This window comes from Myxocyprinus asiaticus, chromosome 49 (assembly GCF_019703515.2).
Source record: "Myxocyprinus asiaticus isolate MX2 ecotype Aquarium Trade chromosome 49, UBuf_Myxa_2, whole genome shotgun sequence".
NCBI lineage: Eukaryota > Metazoa > Chordata > Actinopteri > Cypriniformes > Catostomidae > Myxocyprinus > Myxocyprinus asiaticus.
In genome coordinates this window covers 619,761-638,583 of record NC_059392.1, presented here as the reverse complement: position 1 = coordinate 638,583, position 18,823 = coordinate 619,761, and the positions used below count along the sequence as shown (strand labels likewise).

Sequence of the window (18,823 nt, the reverse complement as noted above, 5' to 3'; positions counted from 1 at the left end):
CTGACACTTCAAATCAATTGAAAATGCTAAACTCTGCAGGGGGTCTGGGTATCTCAGCAAGTACTGACGCTGACTATCACACCTGGAGTCATGAGTTTGAATCCAGGGCGTGCTGAGTGACTCCAGCCAGGTCTCCTAAGCAACCAAATTGGCCCGGTTGCTAGGGAGGGTAGAGTCACATGGGGAAACCTCCTCGTGGTCGCTATAATGTGGTTCTCGCTCTCAATGGGGCGTGTGGTGAGTTGTGCGTGGATGTCGCGGAGAATAGCATGAAGCCTCCATGCTAACGCGCTCAACAAGTCACGTGATAAGATTCGTGGATTGACGGTCTCAGACGCGGAGGCAACTGAGATTCGTCCTCCGCCGCCCGGATTGAGGCGAGTCACTACGCCACCACGAGGACTTAGAGCGCATTGGGAATTGGGCATTCCAAATTGGGGAGAAAAAGGGAAAAAATCCAAAAAAGAAAAAAAAAAGAAAATGCTAAACTCTGACAAATAATAGTTTGATAATGTCTAAATATACGTGAGAAAATATAAAATTAGTTTACAACAAGCCATCAGACTACAACACATGTGGCTATAGTCATCTACTGGCTGATACTGGCAAAACATGATTTTCAACCATATAAATGTTATTTATATTTTGTCACCAGATGATCTCCAATTTATGTCACATTCTCATATTTTCATGTTTCAACTTACAGAAGCGTAGGTTCTGAATTGTAAAAAAAATTTTTGTCATAAATTTACTTATTTGTATATGCAAATTTATGGTAAAATTTAGAAATTAGGGTTATGTAAATAAGATCAAAATAGCATAAAATCCCAAAAGAAATGCATAATTTTATTGTTCTTACTTCAGGGAAGAAGAAATGGTATCATTCATCATCATCAATATTAAAGAAATAAAGGGTTACACATCTGACCCTTCCAGTCAAAAATGACCGTGAATACCAAAGGAGGTGCCAATTTTCAATACCATAGGAGCGTTAAACAATGAACTAATACCAGGGTTGCCAACTCTTATGCATTTGGTGTGAGACACATGCTTTCAGGCTCTGTCTCATGCTCTCACTCTACCCAAGTAAATCTCACCACAAATAGCAAGAAAACGTAATTCAATATAAAAGAAATAAAACATAGCAACAAATCTTCAATTTGGATTTTCCATCAGCACGAGACTTGAATTTTCAGGCCGCCGAAGCAAATTTACCACCGCAACGCACATCAGTGTGTCCCAGAGACGGGATAACCAGAGCTCTGGTGTAGGGCAGTGCCCGCGACTCAACACACATTCAATCTCTGTGCCCAGACACCACTAAACTAATGCCCTTAATGTGAATTCTACTGAGAATCATCTGATTTAAATCACTGGGGAAGAAAAACCTCTCAAACTGATAGACAAGCCCCGACTGACATTATATACAGCACTGATAAGGTAAAGAGGAGAAAACATCATGCATCAACATCAGTTATAAGGCTTTTAAAATCATCACCATTACTAAAATGTATCGTGTTTATTCTGTAGTAACACAGTGACAAAAAGTTATAGTTTCATATTAAATCTATTAGGAGGAATCCGTTTAGGAACTTCATTTTTATATTAAGTATTTTATGTACATGTGTTTAGGCTATTATTGTTATATATATATTTATAAAGACTAGTTACATTGACCTAACTAAAGTAATGATGAAGAGACATCTATTATTGTTATGGCCATATTATTAGGCTACCATTGCCAATTAAACAGTGGAAGAACTATGACAGGCTAAACATTCATAAAGGCAAGTACAGATTGTAGAATGAAGCAGTTTAAAATCTGGTCCCTGAAATTTGGACAACGTTTCCCCGCTGTAATAAACTGGCCCTGTTTACCTTTAGATATTTCAAGATATGACTTACTATTAATTATTAAAGGAAAACAATATTTCGAAAGGACACAAATATTTTAAGTGGAAGCACAGTTCCTGGTCAGCAAAGTGGCCCACTCATTCTGTAGGTACTGTCAGAATATTATAAATAGCCCTATAAAAATATGGGCTTATTTAAATTAAGTGAATTTAATTTCCCATAGCATTTTCAAGTAAAACAATTGTAAAATTCAAAAAGTGCATGAAATGCAGTTTATTAATTTTGTTAATTAGTAATTAATTGCAATTATGTAACCAACCAACTTTGAGATTGTGGGTGAGCTTGGCACCTCAGCCACCAATGAAGACCATTTTTGGACCCAAGAAAAACCCTGGTTGTGCCATAGTGTATGGGTGTTTTAGAACTGTGAATGGTAGGCAAATTGGTGTAGTGGGCCAAAATAAAATAATAATATATATATATATGCCTTGTAGGGTTGGATGAGGTCTTGTTTTGGTGTTATGCACACTACATGTCCAGGGACACATTAAGGTGCCACGGGCATGGGGCCCCTGGGCTTGAATGTTGATTTGCCTGTTCATTAATGCGACCCTGGCCATGACATCAAAATCTCACTCCAGCCTGGTATCCAAAGTTGGCAACCCTGCTAATACAGTCATGAATGTGCATTATTAATAGACAGACGAACACAGAATCAGCGCTCACAGAACTCGTCAGGAACCAGAACTAAACAGGAAAATCCGACATCGCCCTGGTAATGATAAGGTAAGCAGTTACGTGTTCAAAACCGTTTGAACTTCTGAGCGCCACGTTTGAGCGCTTGATGGAAGTGGCGATGCCAGGGTTGACGCTCCATTCCATAAACTTCAATGTATTCGGCAGCACTGAAAGAACGGCCATCATTCACAAAGATTTTTTCATCTCTGCCCCTTGTGTATTAGCTTAGTAAACATTTTTGGCTAATTTGATGATACTTTCAACTATCAGTAAGAATGCACTACTCTCAGCTCTGTTTTACCATGTTTAAATCCATTCCACATATTTCCCCCCAATATCAGCAGGAAATATAGGGGAAAAAAACGGAACTATTGCGCTGTGAAGCATGGCAATAAAGAAATGAACCCTAATAGCACATATACATCACCCAGACATCTGTGTGTGTTTACATCTGGAAGACGTATTTTTTATGTTGTTTGCTCATCTGCAATACGTCTATAAGTCATGTTAATAAGTATGTCTCGGATATCATTAAAACATTCAGCAGATATCTTTGTGATGTTCATGATTATGAATGTTTGTAAATCTGATCTTTTTTTATTTATTTATTTTATCCCCTTTTCTCCCCAATGTTGGAATGCCCAATTCCCACTACTTAGTAAGTCCTCGCGGTGGCGCGGTTACTCACCTCAATCCGAGTGGCGGAGGACAAGTCTCAGTTGCCTCCACTTCTGAGACCGTCAATCCGTGCATCTTATCACGTGACTCGTTGTGCATGACACCGCGGAGACTCACAGCATGTGGAGGCTCATGCTACTCTCCACGATCCACACACAACTTACCACACGCCCCATTGAGAGCGAGTACCACTAATCACGACCACGAGGAGGTTACCCTGTGTGACTCTACCCTCCCTAGCAACCGGGCCAATTTGGTTGCTTAGGAGACCTGGCTGGAGTCTCTCAGCACACCCTGGATTCAAACTCACGACTCCAGGTGTGATAGTCAGCGTCAGTACTCGCTGAGATACCCAGGCCACTATTGTTGATATTTTTTACGATTTTTTGGGCATAGTTTTGGCCCGAATGAATTCATATGTTAATTCTATAAATTAAGACTGATTTATCTAAACAGCAAACATAAATAACCGACCATAGATTACAGAGAACCAATATAATCCAATAAAAGCGTAGCAGAGTAGGGCAGGAAGCGCGCGCAGAGCTGCTGAGGTGCTTGAACTGATTTCTGAGGACTAACTTAAAAGTGCGTGTTAAAAGAGTAGAAACACAAAGGGTGGGTAAAATATGATTCTGAAAATATTTAAACTTTATTTCTGAAAGCAGGTGCGATTTTTCATGTGTTTTCACTCAATATTTTAGTGAAAAGTTCCGTTACCAAGGTAATTACAATCGTCTTGTAAAAAAGCTGAAGATTCGACAGAACTACAGACACTCAAACTATGTTGTGAGAAACAGGCAAGCGTTTAAAAATTCAGAGTAAAGTAATGTTTTATTGTTTTCTATGTTAGAACAACAATGTCAAGTAATGCGATTGGATACAATTTCTAACCTTTCTCGCAGTGCAAAACAAATTCAAAGAAGAATCCTAAAGTTATGTTTAGTCCCATCAGGTGAAGAATTAACTCTATCTGAGATAACATTCTCATCTCTAAATACTGGCTCTGTTAAAGTCCTCAGTTAGACAGTCCAGATGACTAGGACTCTACAGACTGGTGCCCGCAGAACTGAAAAAAAAACTTAAATTTGAATGCTTTCCTAATTGTTCAAAAATTAGTTTAAATAAATATTGTTTAAATACAAATATTCACATTTTACCTTATTTGACAATGCTTTCAAGCTACCAATAAGAGTGTACTCTCGGCTCCAAGTAATATTTACCATATTTAAACCCCTTCCACAGATTTCCCCCCACAATCAGTGAAGAAACTGTGAGCCAACTGATAACTCAGCGTCAGTTTGTCTCAGGTCAGGCCCAATCAGAAACCTCTGATGAGCACTACACCAAGCAGTGTGCAATATCTGGAGGAGAGGACCTCTCTCTAACAACACACGGGCCTCTACGTTTGTTAAGAATGGCTGCTGAATTCCTCTCCAGCACGTTGACATCCATGCTCAGGGCCGCGGCCATCTCTGCCTTCGTTACAGACACGAAGCGACAGTCGCTGGCCAGACCCTCCAACCCTCCAGCGAGCAGAGCCTGAGGAACAAACACAGAAGAACACCTAAAAATCCCTGCAACTGATGAAGAAGGTTCTTCATGTCTCAAACACCTGTGATCTCACCTCTTGAATGAGGAAGTCAGCTGCACTCACAGAACCATAATGTCTGGATGCACTGGTGCCAGATGAGAAATGTAGATCACATCTGACCAAAAAAAGAGCACATGGTCAGCTTCATCATCAACATCACCATATAGAAATGTGCACAACTACATATTTCTAAATTCGACTAGTCGGTGGGTTGTTTGAACGTCCAATGGAACAGAGCAATGGAGTCTTTTTTTTTCTTTTCTCCTCAATTTGGAGTGCCCAATTCCCAATGCGCTCTAAGTCCTTGTGGTGGCATAGTGACTCGCCTCAATCCGGGTGGCAGAGGACAAATCTCAGTTGCCTCCGCGTCTGAGACCATCAATCCGCGCATCTTATCACGTGACTTGTTGAGCACATTACCACGGAGACGTAGCACGTGTGGAGGCTTCACGCTATTCTCCCGGCATCCACACACAATTCACCACGTGCCACACCGAGAGCGAGAACCACATTATAGCAACCACGAGGAGGTTACCCCATGTGACTCTACCCTCCCTAGCAACCGGGCCAATTTGGTTGCTTAGGAGACCTGGCTGGAGTCACTCAGCACGCCCTGGATTCAAACTCACGACTCCAGGGGTGGTAGTCAGTGTCAGTACTCACTGAGATACCCAGGTCCCCGGCTATTTCTATTTAAATAAATGTTGTATTCTTAATGTTCTGTTTGTCCAAGAATCCTCTTGCAGCAATGCACATTATGTAATTTAGAGATGAATCTCTTGCAGCAATGCAGGTCTTTGGTATTAAGAAGCTGCTACTTTAGGACCTGTGAGGAGTCTGTTTCTCAATCTAGAGACTGTGATTTACTTGTCTTTTTGTTGTGCATCTTGGTGTCCACTTCCCTCTCTATCAGTTAGAGATTATTTTTTCAAAACAGTAATGCATGGAATAGCCTTCATCTCTCTAAATCAATAGACTTTAGGAGAAAATAGAATTTCAGGAGAAATGTGTTTCTTTTTTCCTATTTTTAAAACCAAAATTTGACTTGCAAGTTTAAAGCAATTTGTAAGAACTCAATACCTCAGAAAATGGACAAAAAAAACCCCCACTGTATTGTGATGTATGCATGGTAGCGCAACCATTTTCAATTGTTCTAATAATAAGAACATTTTCTTGAGTACCAAATTAGCACTTTACAATGCTTTTGTAAGGAATATGTGACAGTATATGTTTGCCATCAAGGGTAAAGAAAAAATTGAATAAATATCACTTATAACAAGTATTTCAAACCGTAATACTGTAATATTGGCAATTAATGATTTTGCCAGTATTTCTGATCAATTTAATGCATCCTTGGTGAAAGGAAGCATAAGTTTCTTTCAAGAACAAAAATGTCTTTGTGTTCTAAAAATGGAAGCGTATATACAATATATAATGCAATTTTCATAAAGTAACTTGTAATTACTTGAGTAGTTTTTAAAACTACTTATTTACTTTTACTATATTTTTATCATAATATTTCTTAGTACTTCTACTTGTACTCAATTTAATTATTTCTTAAGTAGCAGTACTTAATTAATTACTCATAAGAGTATATTTTGAAAGGCAATGCGGTCGATTTATGTGCACGTTCTTACACCAATTATGCTTAACAAGCCGACAACATGTAATGTAATGTAAATGCTTTAAACGGTTTTCCTTTATCGTGTAAGATTAAGCAAAAAACAATCGACATGGGTAGATTTTTGCTCATTACCCCGATTTCGCTCTGCATGTAAACACCTTTACTGGCATTCTTACAGGCTTATCGATTTTGCGCAAGTGTTGTGTGCATGTCTGTTTAGGTTTTGACGTCAAACGTACAGAAGCCCTCAACCGTAAGGAGGAAATAAATTTTTTTTTCAAGAGATTTTTTTTCTTTCCAGCTAACCATTAGCATGTGGTACCAACATCGGCCACCAGGTGCCACTGTCGGTAAGCATGAAATCTTATGCTGACAAGGTGACAGAATGTCTGTGGTACTTTATCTGTTGATTACACAATATAGTTGAAGTTAAATATAGTTAAATATGAAACATATGTAACCTGAGATTAATTTAATTGTGGGATTTCATGTATTAGAAGACTGTCTAACAATATATGTTTTTTCTTGACCAAGATTTGCTAAACATTCTTGTTATTGTGTTATACTATAACTATAAATCTATAAATCAACAGATAAAGTACCACAGACATTCTGTCACCATGTCAGCATAAGATTTCATGCTTACCTCTAGTAGCACCTGGTGGCCGAGGTTAGTACTACATGCTAATGTGTTGCCTCTTTTTTTTCACCTTGCTGTTCAGGGCTTCTGTACAAATGCTGAGAATAACACAACGATATCAAATCTCATGTTTATTGTGTTTTCAAAACGGTCTTTGGCCATTGCGTCTTGCTATAATAGTTGAAATTGTCTTTTTACTGTTACCTCTGTCTGGTGCTGTTATTGTTTGTGTTGTTGTTATTCGTGTTGGCATGGTAAGTCAGATAGGAGGGCGAGCTGGGTGAGGCCTCCGTCTCATCTGTTCTGCTGTCTGTGATCTGTAGAGGGCGCTGACTGGTCACCTGGGTGGGCATCGGGGTTCCTCGCTCCATATTAAACGGATCCACATGATTCCCAAACAGGCCACCTGCTCGCTGGTTTCACGAGAGTTAGAGGAAAAATAAGTTCATCTGTTTCTAGGTGAGATACGGTTGGCGGTATGTATGAAACTTTTGTCTATTTTTGTTCTGTTCTCTACCCACCCTGTAGATTCCCTCCTCTGCGGCTTCATCCATCGCTCTGTCCATCTCCTCATCGTTCAGAAGATCTCCAGAGATCGCCCGCTGCAGCTCGGGGGCGGCTTCGTCCTCAATGCTTCTCAGACCCGCCTGAGAGAGACAAAGAAGGAGTCAAGACTGACTAAATACGCTGTGAGACATAAACAGAGATAAAGAGAGAGACATGTGACCTGTATCTCTGTGGTGTTTTTGTTTTTCTTTGTCGGTCGGTATCCGTAATATTCCTCCTGACGCTTCATGAACTTCCTGAAGTGGTCTTGGATCAGGAAGGTGGCATAAAACTTCCCCACTGTGACCTCATCATCTGTGATGACGAAACACTAGTGATTAATACTAATGCTAATAATATTGCTCATTGCTCAGATGTTTCATGAGAGAGCTGACCTCCGATTGGTGGGATGACCTGGTCCAGCAGTTTCATACTGGTCCGTTTCCAAATCTTCTTAATAATTGCACGCAGCTCCTCATTGGCCTGCTCAAAATTACCTGACCAATCATATGAATACAGAATTGAACAGTCGGAGGATTCATACTGATAAAAGTCTCTAAGAAAGGCTTCATAAAGTCCATTTAAATTGCGCTGCAAACCTTCTGTTTTGATTTTCAGTGCCGTTCGGACCAGGGCGAACAGAGTGGCGTTAAACGTTACAGTTCCATCGCTGTTTAATGGCATGTTCATGGAAATCAGTCTCTGGAAATATACACGGTAACACGAGGAACTAATGATTGTATTGTTAGATATGTAAATATGTTGTATATCTTTCATCTAGTAGTGTTTGAATGTGTTTGTGCATCTCCATTTAATATAAATTTGTCTCACCTTACAGGCAACACGATGGGGACAGAACTTTCCAAACCCAAGCGGTGGCTGGATTCTCCTCAATAATGTCACAACATCCAGGTGTTTAATGCGTCCCCTGTAAAACAACACCAGAATGTGTTACAACCTATTTACTGGTCTCATTGTGCACATTTCAATGGACAATTCAGTTAAAAAACATTTTATTTGTAATCTTTCATCAAAATGTAATGTAACATGCTCTACCTCTAAAACCACTGAAATCATCGATATTTTCCACATTTTTAAATCCCTTCCTTTTTAATACCCTGTCTGCACTGGGCACGAGTGGCGGGACGAGCGGCGGGATGTATCACTGTCTATTTCCCGTATGGTTAAAGCACAAGGCTGTGATTAAACTGTCACAGAAAAATCAGATTTTTTTACTCACATCTGACACAGATCGGATATTGCTGCAAACGTGTAAACAAGAACCCGCACGAGATAAAAAATGTTCGCATCCGATCCGAGCCACTTCCAAATTTGGTTTTAAAATCAATATAAAAACATTTTTGTGCTGCCGCCAGCAATTTTTCACACTCAAATTTAAAAGCTCACCATTCACATATACTGTGGACTAACTACCAAAAATGTGTCAAATTATTATTATTTTTTTCAGAAACCCCCCAAATAAAAAAGACTCCAATTATTTATAAATGATATTGTATATGTTTACAATCTTATGATGAATTGAACTTTGTAAACATGTAATTTTGGTTCTGTTCACCCCATCTCCCTCCAAATAGTCTTATTTTATTCCACTAGATGGCAGAAAGCACTAGAAAAAAATATGTTTTCTCTATCACATTCCATCACATTATACAGATCTGAAATATAGGTGGCGCTCTAACGCATTTTATCCCTCACAGATGTGCTCGTCCATAGACATTCAGTCTAATTTTCAGTTCAAGCAACACCCTCATTATTTCATTGAATATCTCGGCCTCTGAGTGGACTAGAAGATCAATGTAGGTGTCATTAGAAAGCTGAGATCAAAGCCTTTTCGATGAGGTATAACATTTTATCATTAATAGTCGATAACGTATATTTCTGATGATTTGTTTAGCGTGCTTTTCATGCGGCACTAAGATATAACATTGGATTATTCACACAAGCAATCTCACAAGTAAAAAATGGCTCATTTTTTAGAAAACGTCCTAAGGTAAAAGCAGATATAAAGTTTTTAGCTATTTGTGGCTTACAGCAGCAGTCATTGGAGTATCAACAAGACGTTTGTATTTGATGATTACAGAAATTATATTTCACTTTGTGATTCTTTTGAAAATCTTTTAAACTGTGGTATTAAGGCAACAAAATTAACAGTACAGTCACGTTCCTGAGAATTCCCAAAATCATTTGATATATGATTTGTCTATTTAAGTGCTATTTTAAAGAGTATTATATTCATATTAATATATCTACCACATAACCATTAGGTGGCGCTTATTTGCGATGAGAATGTTTTAAGGCCTTATTTTGTTATTTTATGTCAAATAAATGCAGAAGTGATGCTATCTATGAAAAGTTCAGATTCTAAACTTTCAAACAAAACCTCACATGCCTGACTTATGTATATGGGGACTTGAGCATTTTAAGCGTAAATTTTTTCACGATATAGCGCCCCCTTTTCAACCCGCCGGCGGGTCCACAGAGTTGGAGAGGTTAGCACTTTGGCAATATTTACACTGTCACAAAAAAACTCAGATTTCTATACTCATGTCTGACACAGCTGTGTAAACATCAAAACCTGCACAAGATCTGATTTTTTTGGTATCCAATCTGAGCCACTTCCAAATGTGATTTTAAACCAGATACATATCCAATATCTGACCTACTTCAAAACACGCTTATTCAGTTCTTAACGGTGTGTCCTTCTCAAGCAGACGGGCCTGCAGGTGCTCGCACAAAAACTCTTCTCTTGTTGAGGCGGAAATTCCCTGTCGTCAAACGTGTGGACTTGGTCCCGCCACTCCTGACTTCTAGCCCAATTCGTACTGGATTAGTTTTATATGGGGATGTGGGGTTATGTAATAATTACCAGAGCTTCTCAGTAATTTTAATCCTGTGCGAATCGGTCATATCACAAATTTTCCCAGGCTTTTTCTGGACTGCATGTTCTCGCGCCCGGTAAACATTACAGGGTGTTTACCTACTATAAAACACCCTGTAAAAATAATCCCTGGTAATATTAATCAAGTGCGAATTAACATGTTAATAAAAACCCTTTTCGAGTGTCTGAACTGGATGTTGGTCAAGAGAAGATGCCAGAAAATGTAAGACGCGATTCACAACTTCAGATAACGCTAGATGTTGCATTTGGACAGATTGTGCAGAGTGAGTGCGGGAAATTGTTGGGATAAAATGACATACTGTGAAGGGATTGTCCATATATTTAATTCAATAGTGTAATACAAGGTTACAGGCTTGTTAATGTCACCAATTCTGTTGTATTTGTCTAGATACTCCAATCAATTTCTTCTAATAATCACAGATACAGTATAAGCTCATGTTTAATATTTTCTGCATAATTAATCAGTACAGTATACTTTTTCTAATAGGTCAGTTACTCGTGACAGCAGTGTGTTAATGGCAGCGGTCTTTCGCCTTTTTTGCCTAATCAATTGCAATCACGTGCAATTTTGCCTACTTTTGAAAATATGAAATAGCACAAGGCCATTCAAAACCAGAGGGTGAACCGTGGTGCTCATAAGTGAAAGTGATCAGTAATAGAATCATTCATGTTTGGGCGGGAGATTAATGTAAACACAGATATCTGGTACGAGTCGTATCTTCAGTGAATATAAACAGATGGGACAAAAAATCGGATATGTTCAAAAGATCAGATCTGTGCAGTGTAAACGGAGCGTTTGTAAACCTTATTTAGTCCTTCACAAATAAAACATATTATTCTTATTAGTATTAAACACATTGTAGGCCTACTGTTGTGCTGCACTTAAGCAAATAAATGCATGAACAAACAGTCGGCCCATCGTAATGTTTTGACTTTTATTCATGCAATACCATGAATGAGAAGATGTGAACGGTATGAAAACCGTCTGTTTTAAAACCGTTACATTTCAAGTCGCGTCAACAGCAGATGGCTCCCATTGTAATCAATGATGCTGTCTACACGGGATGCGACCGCTGCGCCTCACAGACAGTTTACTGATGCACTGTTCTATTTACGATTGCACTGCACGTGTTTGGTGCAACAGCACGTTATCTTTTTAGAATGTTTGCTTCTACACGGTCATTGAAGAAAGCCTCAAGTCATTGCGACGCGTCTGGCGTAGACTGGGTTAAACACTTGTCATTTAGGAACCATGTTTTATGAAGTCCTGTCATACATTTTTCTCTTGTTGAATATCCTATTTACTTGGAACTATGACAGATAACGGCAGTAAAAGTTGTTGCAAATGGCATTTCATGTTGATGCTAAGAGCAGTTTGATTGGTTTATTTGTTTTGTGACTTACGTGGCCTCAGGGTCATATTCAGCCCAGATCTTCTTAAACTCATCTAAATGATGCGGCCCCAGAATCGACCAATCACGGGTCAGATAGTCAAAGTTGTCCATGATCACAGCCACAAACAGGTTAATGATCTACAAAGAGCAAAATCAGACTAAGTGTGTGTTTGTGAGAGAGAGAAAATGAAAGAGCGAATACTCACCAGGAAAGCACATAGCATGTAAAAACTCATGAAGTACAAAACAGCGAATCCAGAGCCACAGGTGTACTCTTCTCCAGGTAGGTAATCTGATTTTGGGTCACAGCGCTGACCGTACAAACAGCCCAACATTATTTCCTGCCACGCCTCACCTGTAGCACTCCTGAACACAGGTATGTCTTTCTTTACACACGTGACATTTTTTGTTGTTTTATCACAATATTCAAGTATTTTTTTATCCCCTTTTCTCCCAATTTGGAATGCCCAATTCCCACTACTTAGTAGGTTCTCGTGGTGGTGTGGTTACTCACCTCAATCCGGGTGGTGGAGGACAAGTCTCAGTTGCCTCCGCTTCTGAGACCGTCAATCCGTGCATCTTATCACGTGACTCGTTGTGCATGACACCGTGGAGACTCACAGCATGTGGAGACTCATGCTACTCTCCACGATCCACGCACAACTTACCACACGTCCCATTGAGAGCGAGAACCACTAATCGTGACCACGAGGAGGTTACCCCATGTGACTCTACCCTCCCTAGCAACCGGGCCAATTTGGTTGCTTAGGAGACCTGGCTGGAGTCACTCAGCACACCCTGGATTCGAACTCGCGACTCCGGGTGTGATAGTCAGCGTCAATTCTTGCTGAGATACCCAGGCTCCACAATAGTCAAGTATAAGAATTTGGGGTTATCATACAAATTTTAGTTTCCAACTTGAAATTAAGAGTTCAACAAAGGCTTGAATGGTTTTTATAAGTCATTATGGCAATTCCAATATGAAAAGACTGCAGCAAAGCATTCACACTTCTGTCTGACCTGAACAGCAGAAGAACAGCTTGAGGAAACGTCTGGAAGTTGCTGTTGCGGTTGATCACAGTTCCGTCTATTAGCGCGATTTTGCCAAACACCTGATATAGGACAAACATGGTATCACATTGTTGACTTCACACAGACCAGGATGTCATTTATCAATCACAAGTGAGTTTGTGTGTGTCTTACCTGCATGCCGATGACGGCGTAGATGAAGAACAGCATGACGATGAGAAGAGCCACATATGGCAAAGCCTGAAATATACCAGCCACCAACCACATCAAAAGTCAAAGTATACTTTATTGTCCTCACAGGGAAATTTGGTGTGGACTCCATGTTGCTACATGCATCAGCAATGTTAAACACATCTCTGTCAGAACATCATAATGACCCAATGGACCATCAGACCTGAAATGATTTGATGAAGGTCCACAGCAGGTTACGAATCCCCTCAAAACGATTCAGGAGTTTCACCAGACGCATGACACGGAAGAGTCGGAACAATGTGATCGACACGCTCATATTCTCAGAATCCTGAGGAGCAAACAAACAAATGAGCAATGAAAACGCACAATAACCTACAGATAACACCAATGGAGAACTTCTCAGTAGGAACACAATCTTCACTTACTGCTATCGCTTGCATTGGATTCACTTCCTGAAAAATGAGAAAAATATGCGTGTTATTCATTTCACTTTTTGAAAAGTTGTATTTCTGAACTGCAGAACTGCTTGATTGGAAGACGTATTTAGTGATGAAAGTCTGAAAAATCTGCTGTATCATTTTATGATCTTATAGTGTAAAATCCCTGAAATGAATGTGGATATTTACAGAACAGCCCGTAAGACAGTAAAGTCCACCTTGAGCAGCTAGAGCAGCCTGCAAAAAAACAGAAAATACCAGAAAAGATGAATAAAAGCCAACATCAGGACTCGTAGAGAACAATACAGTGGTAATGGACCAACCATTTGTGTGTAACACCAAAGATGAGCAGATACAAAAATACAGAGAAGTAGACAAAGTAAATAAAAAAGATGCTCTGACACAAGACGACAACAAGACCACTTCATTACAAATTTCAGTTTTATCATGATGTGGAATGAACCCATAATATGAGAAATGTAATTTCCCTTTGGCGAAAGCTCAACATCCATGACACATCTGTACTTCCACAGAAGATCGTGAAACTTACATCAATTTCACTCAGTATGACGTCAACAATACTGCCCACCACGATGACGAAATCAAAGACATTCCAGGGGTCTCCAAAGTAACCCTTTCAGAGAGAAACATGTTTATTTCAAGATTTGAGAAGTGTGAATTTTATTGTAGGATTCAAGAGTCTAAATGACAGGCTCACTTTGGCTTTGAAGGCACCAAGTTTGAGGATCATTTCCACCGTAAACAGGACAGTGAAGATGATGTTCAGCATGTCAGACAGATGCGTGATGTGATCTGACTGGTTGCAATGCTGAGGGACAGAAAGATGTACAGTGAGAGGCGGCCCAACTGAAAAGATGTAAACATTTGGAAGCAGATTTATGAAATCTCAGGTACAGATCTTCATATTTCAAGCTATTAACATCAGTTGTGCGCTCACCTGCATCCCTAGACACATAGTGTTGAGCATGATGAGAAGAAACATCAGGTACTCAAAGTAACAGGAAGTGACGATGTACCACACCTGGTACTGATAGGGGTTCTTAGGGATGTAGCACCTCAGAGGACGGGCCTTCAAGGCGTACTGGACACACTGACGCTACGAAATACACACGGAAAAGATCGTTATAATCGGGGATCTTCTGACATCATCACGTGATAAGCTGTGTGACATACCTGATTTTTGTCCAGCTCACAGTTTTTGTACTCCTGCTCTCCCTGTTCCTGAAAAGTGACAATTACAAAGCCAACAAAGATGTTCATCATGAAGAAGGCGATGAGGATGAGGTAGACGATGAAGAAGATGGAAATCTCAATGCGGTTGTTGTAAATGGGGCCGACATCCTCCAGATTAGAGTCGATGGCTTTATACAACAACCTGCACACAGGAGAATGCACACTATGTTATTTTTGGGAATGTGCAAATAAAAGACACCACATAAAAATCTTTAAATGCAAATCTCAAGCTAGTCCTTGTTTCAAACAGAACAGGATGATGTGGACCTACTTTGGCCAGCCCTCGAATGTTGAAACCGTGAAGAGGGCCAGCATGCCATTCAGAATGTTATCAAAGTTTAAGTCGCTGTTGATCCACTTGCGCTCCCGGAGCACCATGTCGTGAAGAGCGTTCTCCTGGTGTTTTATAAACGTTCCTCTGAGAGCATCACAGAGAGAGCAATTGATTAAGTAGATGTTTAAGATCTCAGAGTGAAGGAGAACGTAGGACATTCAACCGTACCTGCATTCTACCGCCGTCATTTTGAGTGGGTCTGTGCAAGCGTAGAATTTCCCCTGCCAGATTAATAGAAAATCATTTAATTATCTCCATTACCAGTCTCTAATGGTATATATAAATTCAATTCAACATAGACGTTGAAGAGCTGATGCATATATGAAATGTCTGACCTTGAAAAGCTGAACCCCAATGCAGGCGAACACGAAATCCAGGAGCATCGTGACTAAAACGATGTTGCCGATGGTCTTGATGGCCACAAACACACACTGGACCACGTGCTAATTGACAGCACAGACAGATAGACCGAGGAACTTAGAGGGAAACATTCATCAAGCTGTAAATCTGAACAGTAGATGCTCTGAGACGACTCACCTTCAGACCTTTGGCTCTATTTATGGCTCTTAAAGGTCTCAACACTCTCAGGACTCTGAGAATCTTTACCACAGAGATGGCACTTGACCTGCAGAGAGACATAAGGACTGTAAAAGGATGTGTGTCGTTTAACAAAAACCCCTATGAAGAACAAGTCCATTTTCTAATTCAAGCATCTTTAAAGCTCCATTCATGACTGTTTATACATTATATTATACTGTACATTCTTCTAAATTCTTCTTAAATTTCACTTACTCCATTCCCATGGACAACAGGGAGACCCCAACAACAATCAAATCCAGGATGTTGAAGGAATTACGACAGAAAGAGCCCTTGTGTAAAATGGCACCATACGTGGTCATCTACAATAAATGGATAAGCACTGAATAATCCTTCAAAATCCACTTAAAAACACACCAAAGTGACTTCTAAGAGCACACACAGAGCTTTCATCTCACCTTCAGCACAATCTCTGCAGTAAAAACCGAGGTGAATACGATATCAGCATAGGCCAGGACCTGCAGCAGAAGAAAAATGTGTTGAAAGCAACAACATGCAGAGAAGAGATGGGAAAGGGGCCGTTCACACCGAATGCAGTTTTGCATGCATCTGTACTGTTTTTCACTTGTTTTTCTATATAAACACATGCTAGACAGAGGTATATGACCATTGGATCACGTCTCGCTGTTTTTGCAAAGTCTCGTGGTTTTTAGACACTGTGTCAAGTTTAAAAGAACTTCAGTTTTTAAAAATGCATCTCAAGACACTTGCATTTGTTTCTAGTTTCCTTACATTTGACCTATAAATAATGCAGAGTCTGAAATATTCATTTTATCTCACTTTTGTTTAATATTTCTCAAAATCTTAAAACTTATTTCCGAGTTTAATGAAAAGAATCTCGGATTTTCAGTGTGGTCTCAGATATTTTTGTGCTGTACCTGGTTCCTGAAAGACATCGGGTCAATAGGATCCTCGGCAGCCAGTGAGATACTGCTGAGCAGGATGAAGAGGAGGATGATGTTGGTAAAGGTTGTGGCATTGATGATGCAATGGCAGAGTTTACGGAACCTGGACAGAGATTTCAAAAGAAACACAGAGTCCCTGATAAACAAACAAACTACTCAAACCAGAGACCTGATATCCAGCTATCATTCATATGAGCTTCGTATGAGACTGATGATGGGACTTTACTTGTTCTGTGGGCCGAAGATGAAGAAGGAACTGGCCTCTGGCATGGGCACCACTGTCTCCTTCAGCTGCAGGTCTGCCATTGGACGAGGTCGAGGGCTGAGGGGAATCTCTGGCTCCTCCTCCTCATCGTCACCTGGGCAACAAGTCAGAATATCAACCAGACATCAGACTAAACACTGTTAGTCCTGAGAACTAAATTAGCCATGAAGTCTCTATCTTACTTACCTGGAAAATCGGCTGGTGGAAATGGATCTTTAATCTCATTTACGTTTGATTCAAATTCATCCACTTTGAGCTGCATAAACATGAAAAAAACGATACAAGCAAACAATTTCAGCAATCTTCATTCCTCTATAATCACAGTCCTGTAACAATGTTACTCTGTGAATCAGTACGTTCAATTTCAGTTGGAATTTATCAACAATTGGTCTTTTTAAAATGTTAAAACACTTTAGTCTGACTGAAAATCAGTCCATTTTTTGCGAAGTCCTAGATAATGCGATTGGAGCTCGGCTTTGTCCAGCATGTATACACATTAATCTGATCATAGTTGGGCACAGTTGGGCACAGCATTTTACTTGTGCTCCAAACGATAGAGGTGATGCACAACTTGTATTTAAGACTTCCTCAGCTGATGTCCTTCCAAATATTCCATTTGGCATTGTGTCATAAATATTTGAACTGAAAGATCAAGACTGAAATTTGACTTCACAAAAACCCGCTGTAGTTCAATTATAACTGCACATAAACATACTGAGTCACAAAGGGTTTTGACCTCTAATGTACGTCTGACCTTAGCTGTGGTGGGAATTCCTTCAATCTTGGCTCTCTGCTCAGCTAGTTTCTTCGCCAACATAGCCTTCTCTTCCTCTACCTTATCAGGGAGGTTTTCTCTGCACAATACGAGAGACATAAACACCAGAATTGTCCTCTTTTTTATGATTAACACTTTTTATTGATTCACACAATTGACACAGAAAAGCAAAACATATATTCACAGAATCAACATTTAACTCCCATTATTCCCTTTCCCTTTCCCCCTCCCAATCCCCAACCCCACCCTGACCCTCAACAAATATCCCTGTGGTCACACTTGAGTATACACACAAAAAAGAAAAAGAAATTATATATATATATATATATATATATATATATATATATATATATATATATATATATATATATATATATATATATAAAATAACCACACACATTTATAACTACACTTCTATCTCTACCTCCCCTCCCCGAGAGCCCTCCAAAACGGCAAAATAGCTGCCCCATTTTTTATTAAATAAATCTAAGTTGCCTAGTCTTCTACATGACATTTCATTGAATGCCGCTACCCTCCCCATCTCTGTGCACCACTCTTGAAATGAGTGCGCTTCAGCTGACTTCCATCCCCTAAGAATAATCTGTCTGCCAATCGTAACACTGGCTAGGACCCAATTGTTTTATGACCGTCCCATCGCCTAAAATACAGAGTCTGGGGCAAAATGAAATTTGAGTGCTGAATACATCACACATAAAACTCTGAACCTTCAACCAAAATTCTTGGATCTTAACACGCCACCAAAAGACATGGGTTGTGTCTCCAACTTCTGATTGGCATCGCCAGCAGGTGGGTGTGTCTTTAAGACCAAACCTGTACAATCTAGAGGGTGTCCAATAGAATCTATGTAAAATCTTAAATTGCATAAGGTGAACCCTTGCATCTCTAGATGCAGACTTGACCTTTTTTAGAATCCTAGCCCACACTCCCTCCTCCAATACCAAGTTTAAATCTTTCTCCAATAATCTTCTTTTTATGGGGTGCCCCAACCCATTCACATTCCACGAGGAGAGAGAGACATTTTGACATATA

The 18,823-nt window shown here is 39.8% G+C and overlaps 2 protein-coding genes across 3 annotated transcripts in view; one reads left to right on the top strand and one right to left on the bottom strand.

The window, feature by feature from the left end:
• The first annotated feature begins 40 nt into the window (after positions 1 to 40).
• Positions 41 to 18,823, top strand: part of LOC127438388 (peroxisome proliferator-activated receptor delta-like) — a 79,992-nt gene continuing 61,209 nt past the window's right edge. The window contains exon 1 of the mRNA XM_051693941.1: positions 41 to 130. The gene's annotated coding sequence lies outside the window, so the exon portion shown is untranslated. The remainder of the gene's footprint in view (positions 131 to 18,823) is intronic.
• cacna1sa (calcium channel, voltage-dependent, L type, alpha 1S subunit, a) overlaps positions 3,942 to 18,823 on the bottom strand; it is a 34,240-nt gene continuing 19,358 nt past the window's right edge. For both annotated transcript variants that reach the window (XM_051693919.1, XM_051693920.1), the window contains exons 15-43: positions 17,753 to 17,852; positions 17,185 to 17,254; positions 16,960 to 17,092; positions 16,707 to 16,836; positions 16,227 to 16,286; positions 16,024 to 16,130; positions 15,769 to 15,856; positions 15,567 to 15,674; positions 15,400 to 15,452; positions 15,169 to 15,315; positions 14,838 to 15,039; positions 14,602 to 14,760; positions 14,362 to 14,472; positions 14,194 to 14,277; positions 13,833 to 13,880; positions 13,632 to 13,658; positions 13,409 to 13,534; positions 13,189 to 13,254; positions 13,006 to 13,097; positions 12,192 to 12,351; positions 11,996 to 12,123; positions 8,503 to 8,599; positions 8,271 to 8,373; positions 8,067 to 8,168; positions 7,853 to 7,986; positions 7,647 to 7,772; positions 7,330 to 7,538; positions 4,895 to 4,976; positions 3,942 to 4,809 (exon numbers count right to left, since the gene is read on the bottom strand). In XM_051693919.1, the coding sequence (XP_051549879.1) occupies positions 4,609 to 4,809; positions 4,895 to 4,976; positions 7,330 to 7,538; positions 7,647 to 7,772; positions 7,853 to 7,986; positions 8,067 to 8,168; positions 8,271 to 8,373; positions 8,503 to 8,599; positions 11,996 to 12,123; positions 12,192 to 12,351; positions 13,006 to 13,097; positions 13,189 to 13,254; positions 13,409 to 13,534; positions 13,632 to 13,658; positions 13,833 to 13,880; positions 14,194 to 14,277; positions 14,362 to 14,472; positions 14,602 to 14,760; positions 14,838 to 15,039; positions 15,169 to 15,315; positions 15,400 to 15,452; positions 15,567 to 15,674; positions 15,769 to 15,856; positions 16,024 to 16,130; positions 16,227 to 16,286; positions 16,707 to 16,836; positions 16,960 to 17,092; positions 17,185 to 17,254; positions 17,753 to 17,852 (3,253 nt within the window). In that variant the 3' untranslated portion in view covers positions 3,942 to 4,608. The remainder of the gene's footprint in view (positions 4,810 to 4,894; positions 4,977 to 7,329; positions 7,539 to 7,646; positions 7,773 to 7,852; positions 7,987 to 8,066; positions 8,169 to 8,270; positions 8,374 to 8,502; positions 8,600 to 11,995; positions 12,124 to 12,191; positions 12,352 to 13,005; positions 13,098 to 13,188; positions 13,255 to 13,408; positions 13,535 to 13,631; positions 13,659 to 13,832; positions 13,881 to 14,193; positions 14,278 to 14,361; positions 14,473 to 14,601; positions 14,761 to 14,837; positions 15,040 to 15,168; positions 15,316 to 15,399; positions 15,453 to 15,566; positions 15,675 to 15,768; positions 15,857 to 16,023; positions 16,131 to 16,226; positions 16,287 to 16,706; positions 16,837 to 16,959; positions 17,093 to 17,184; positions 17,255 to 17,752; positions 17,853 to 18,823) is intronic.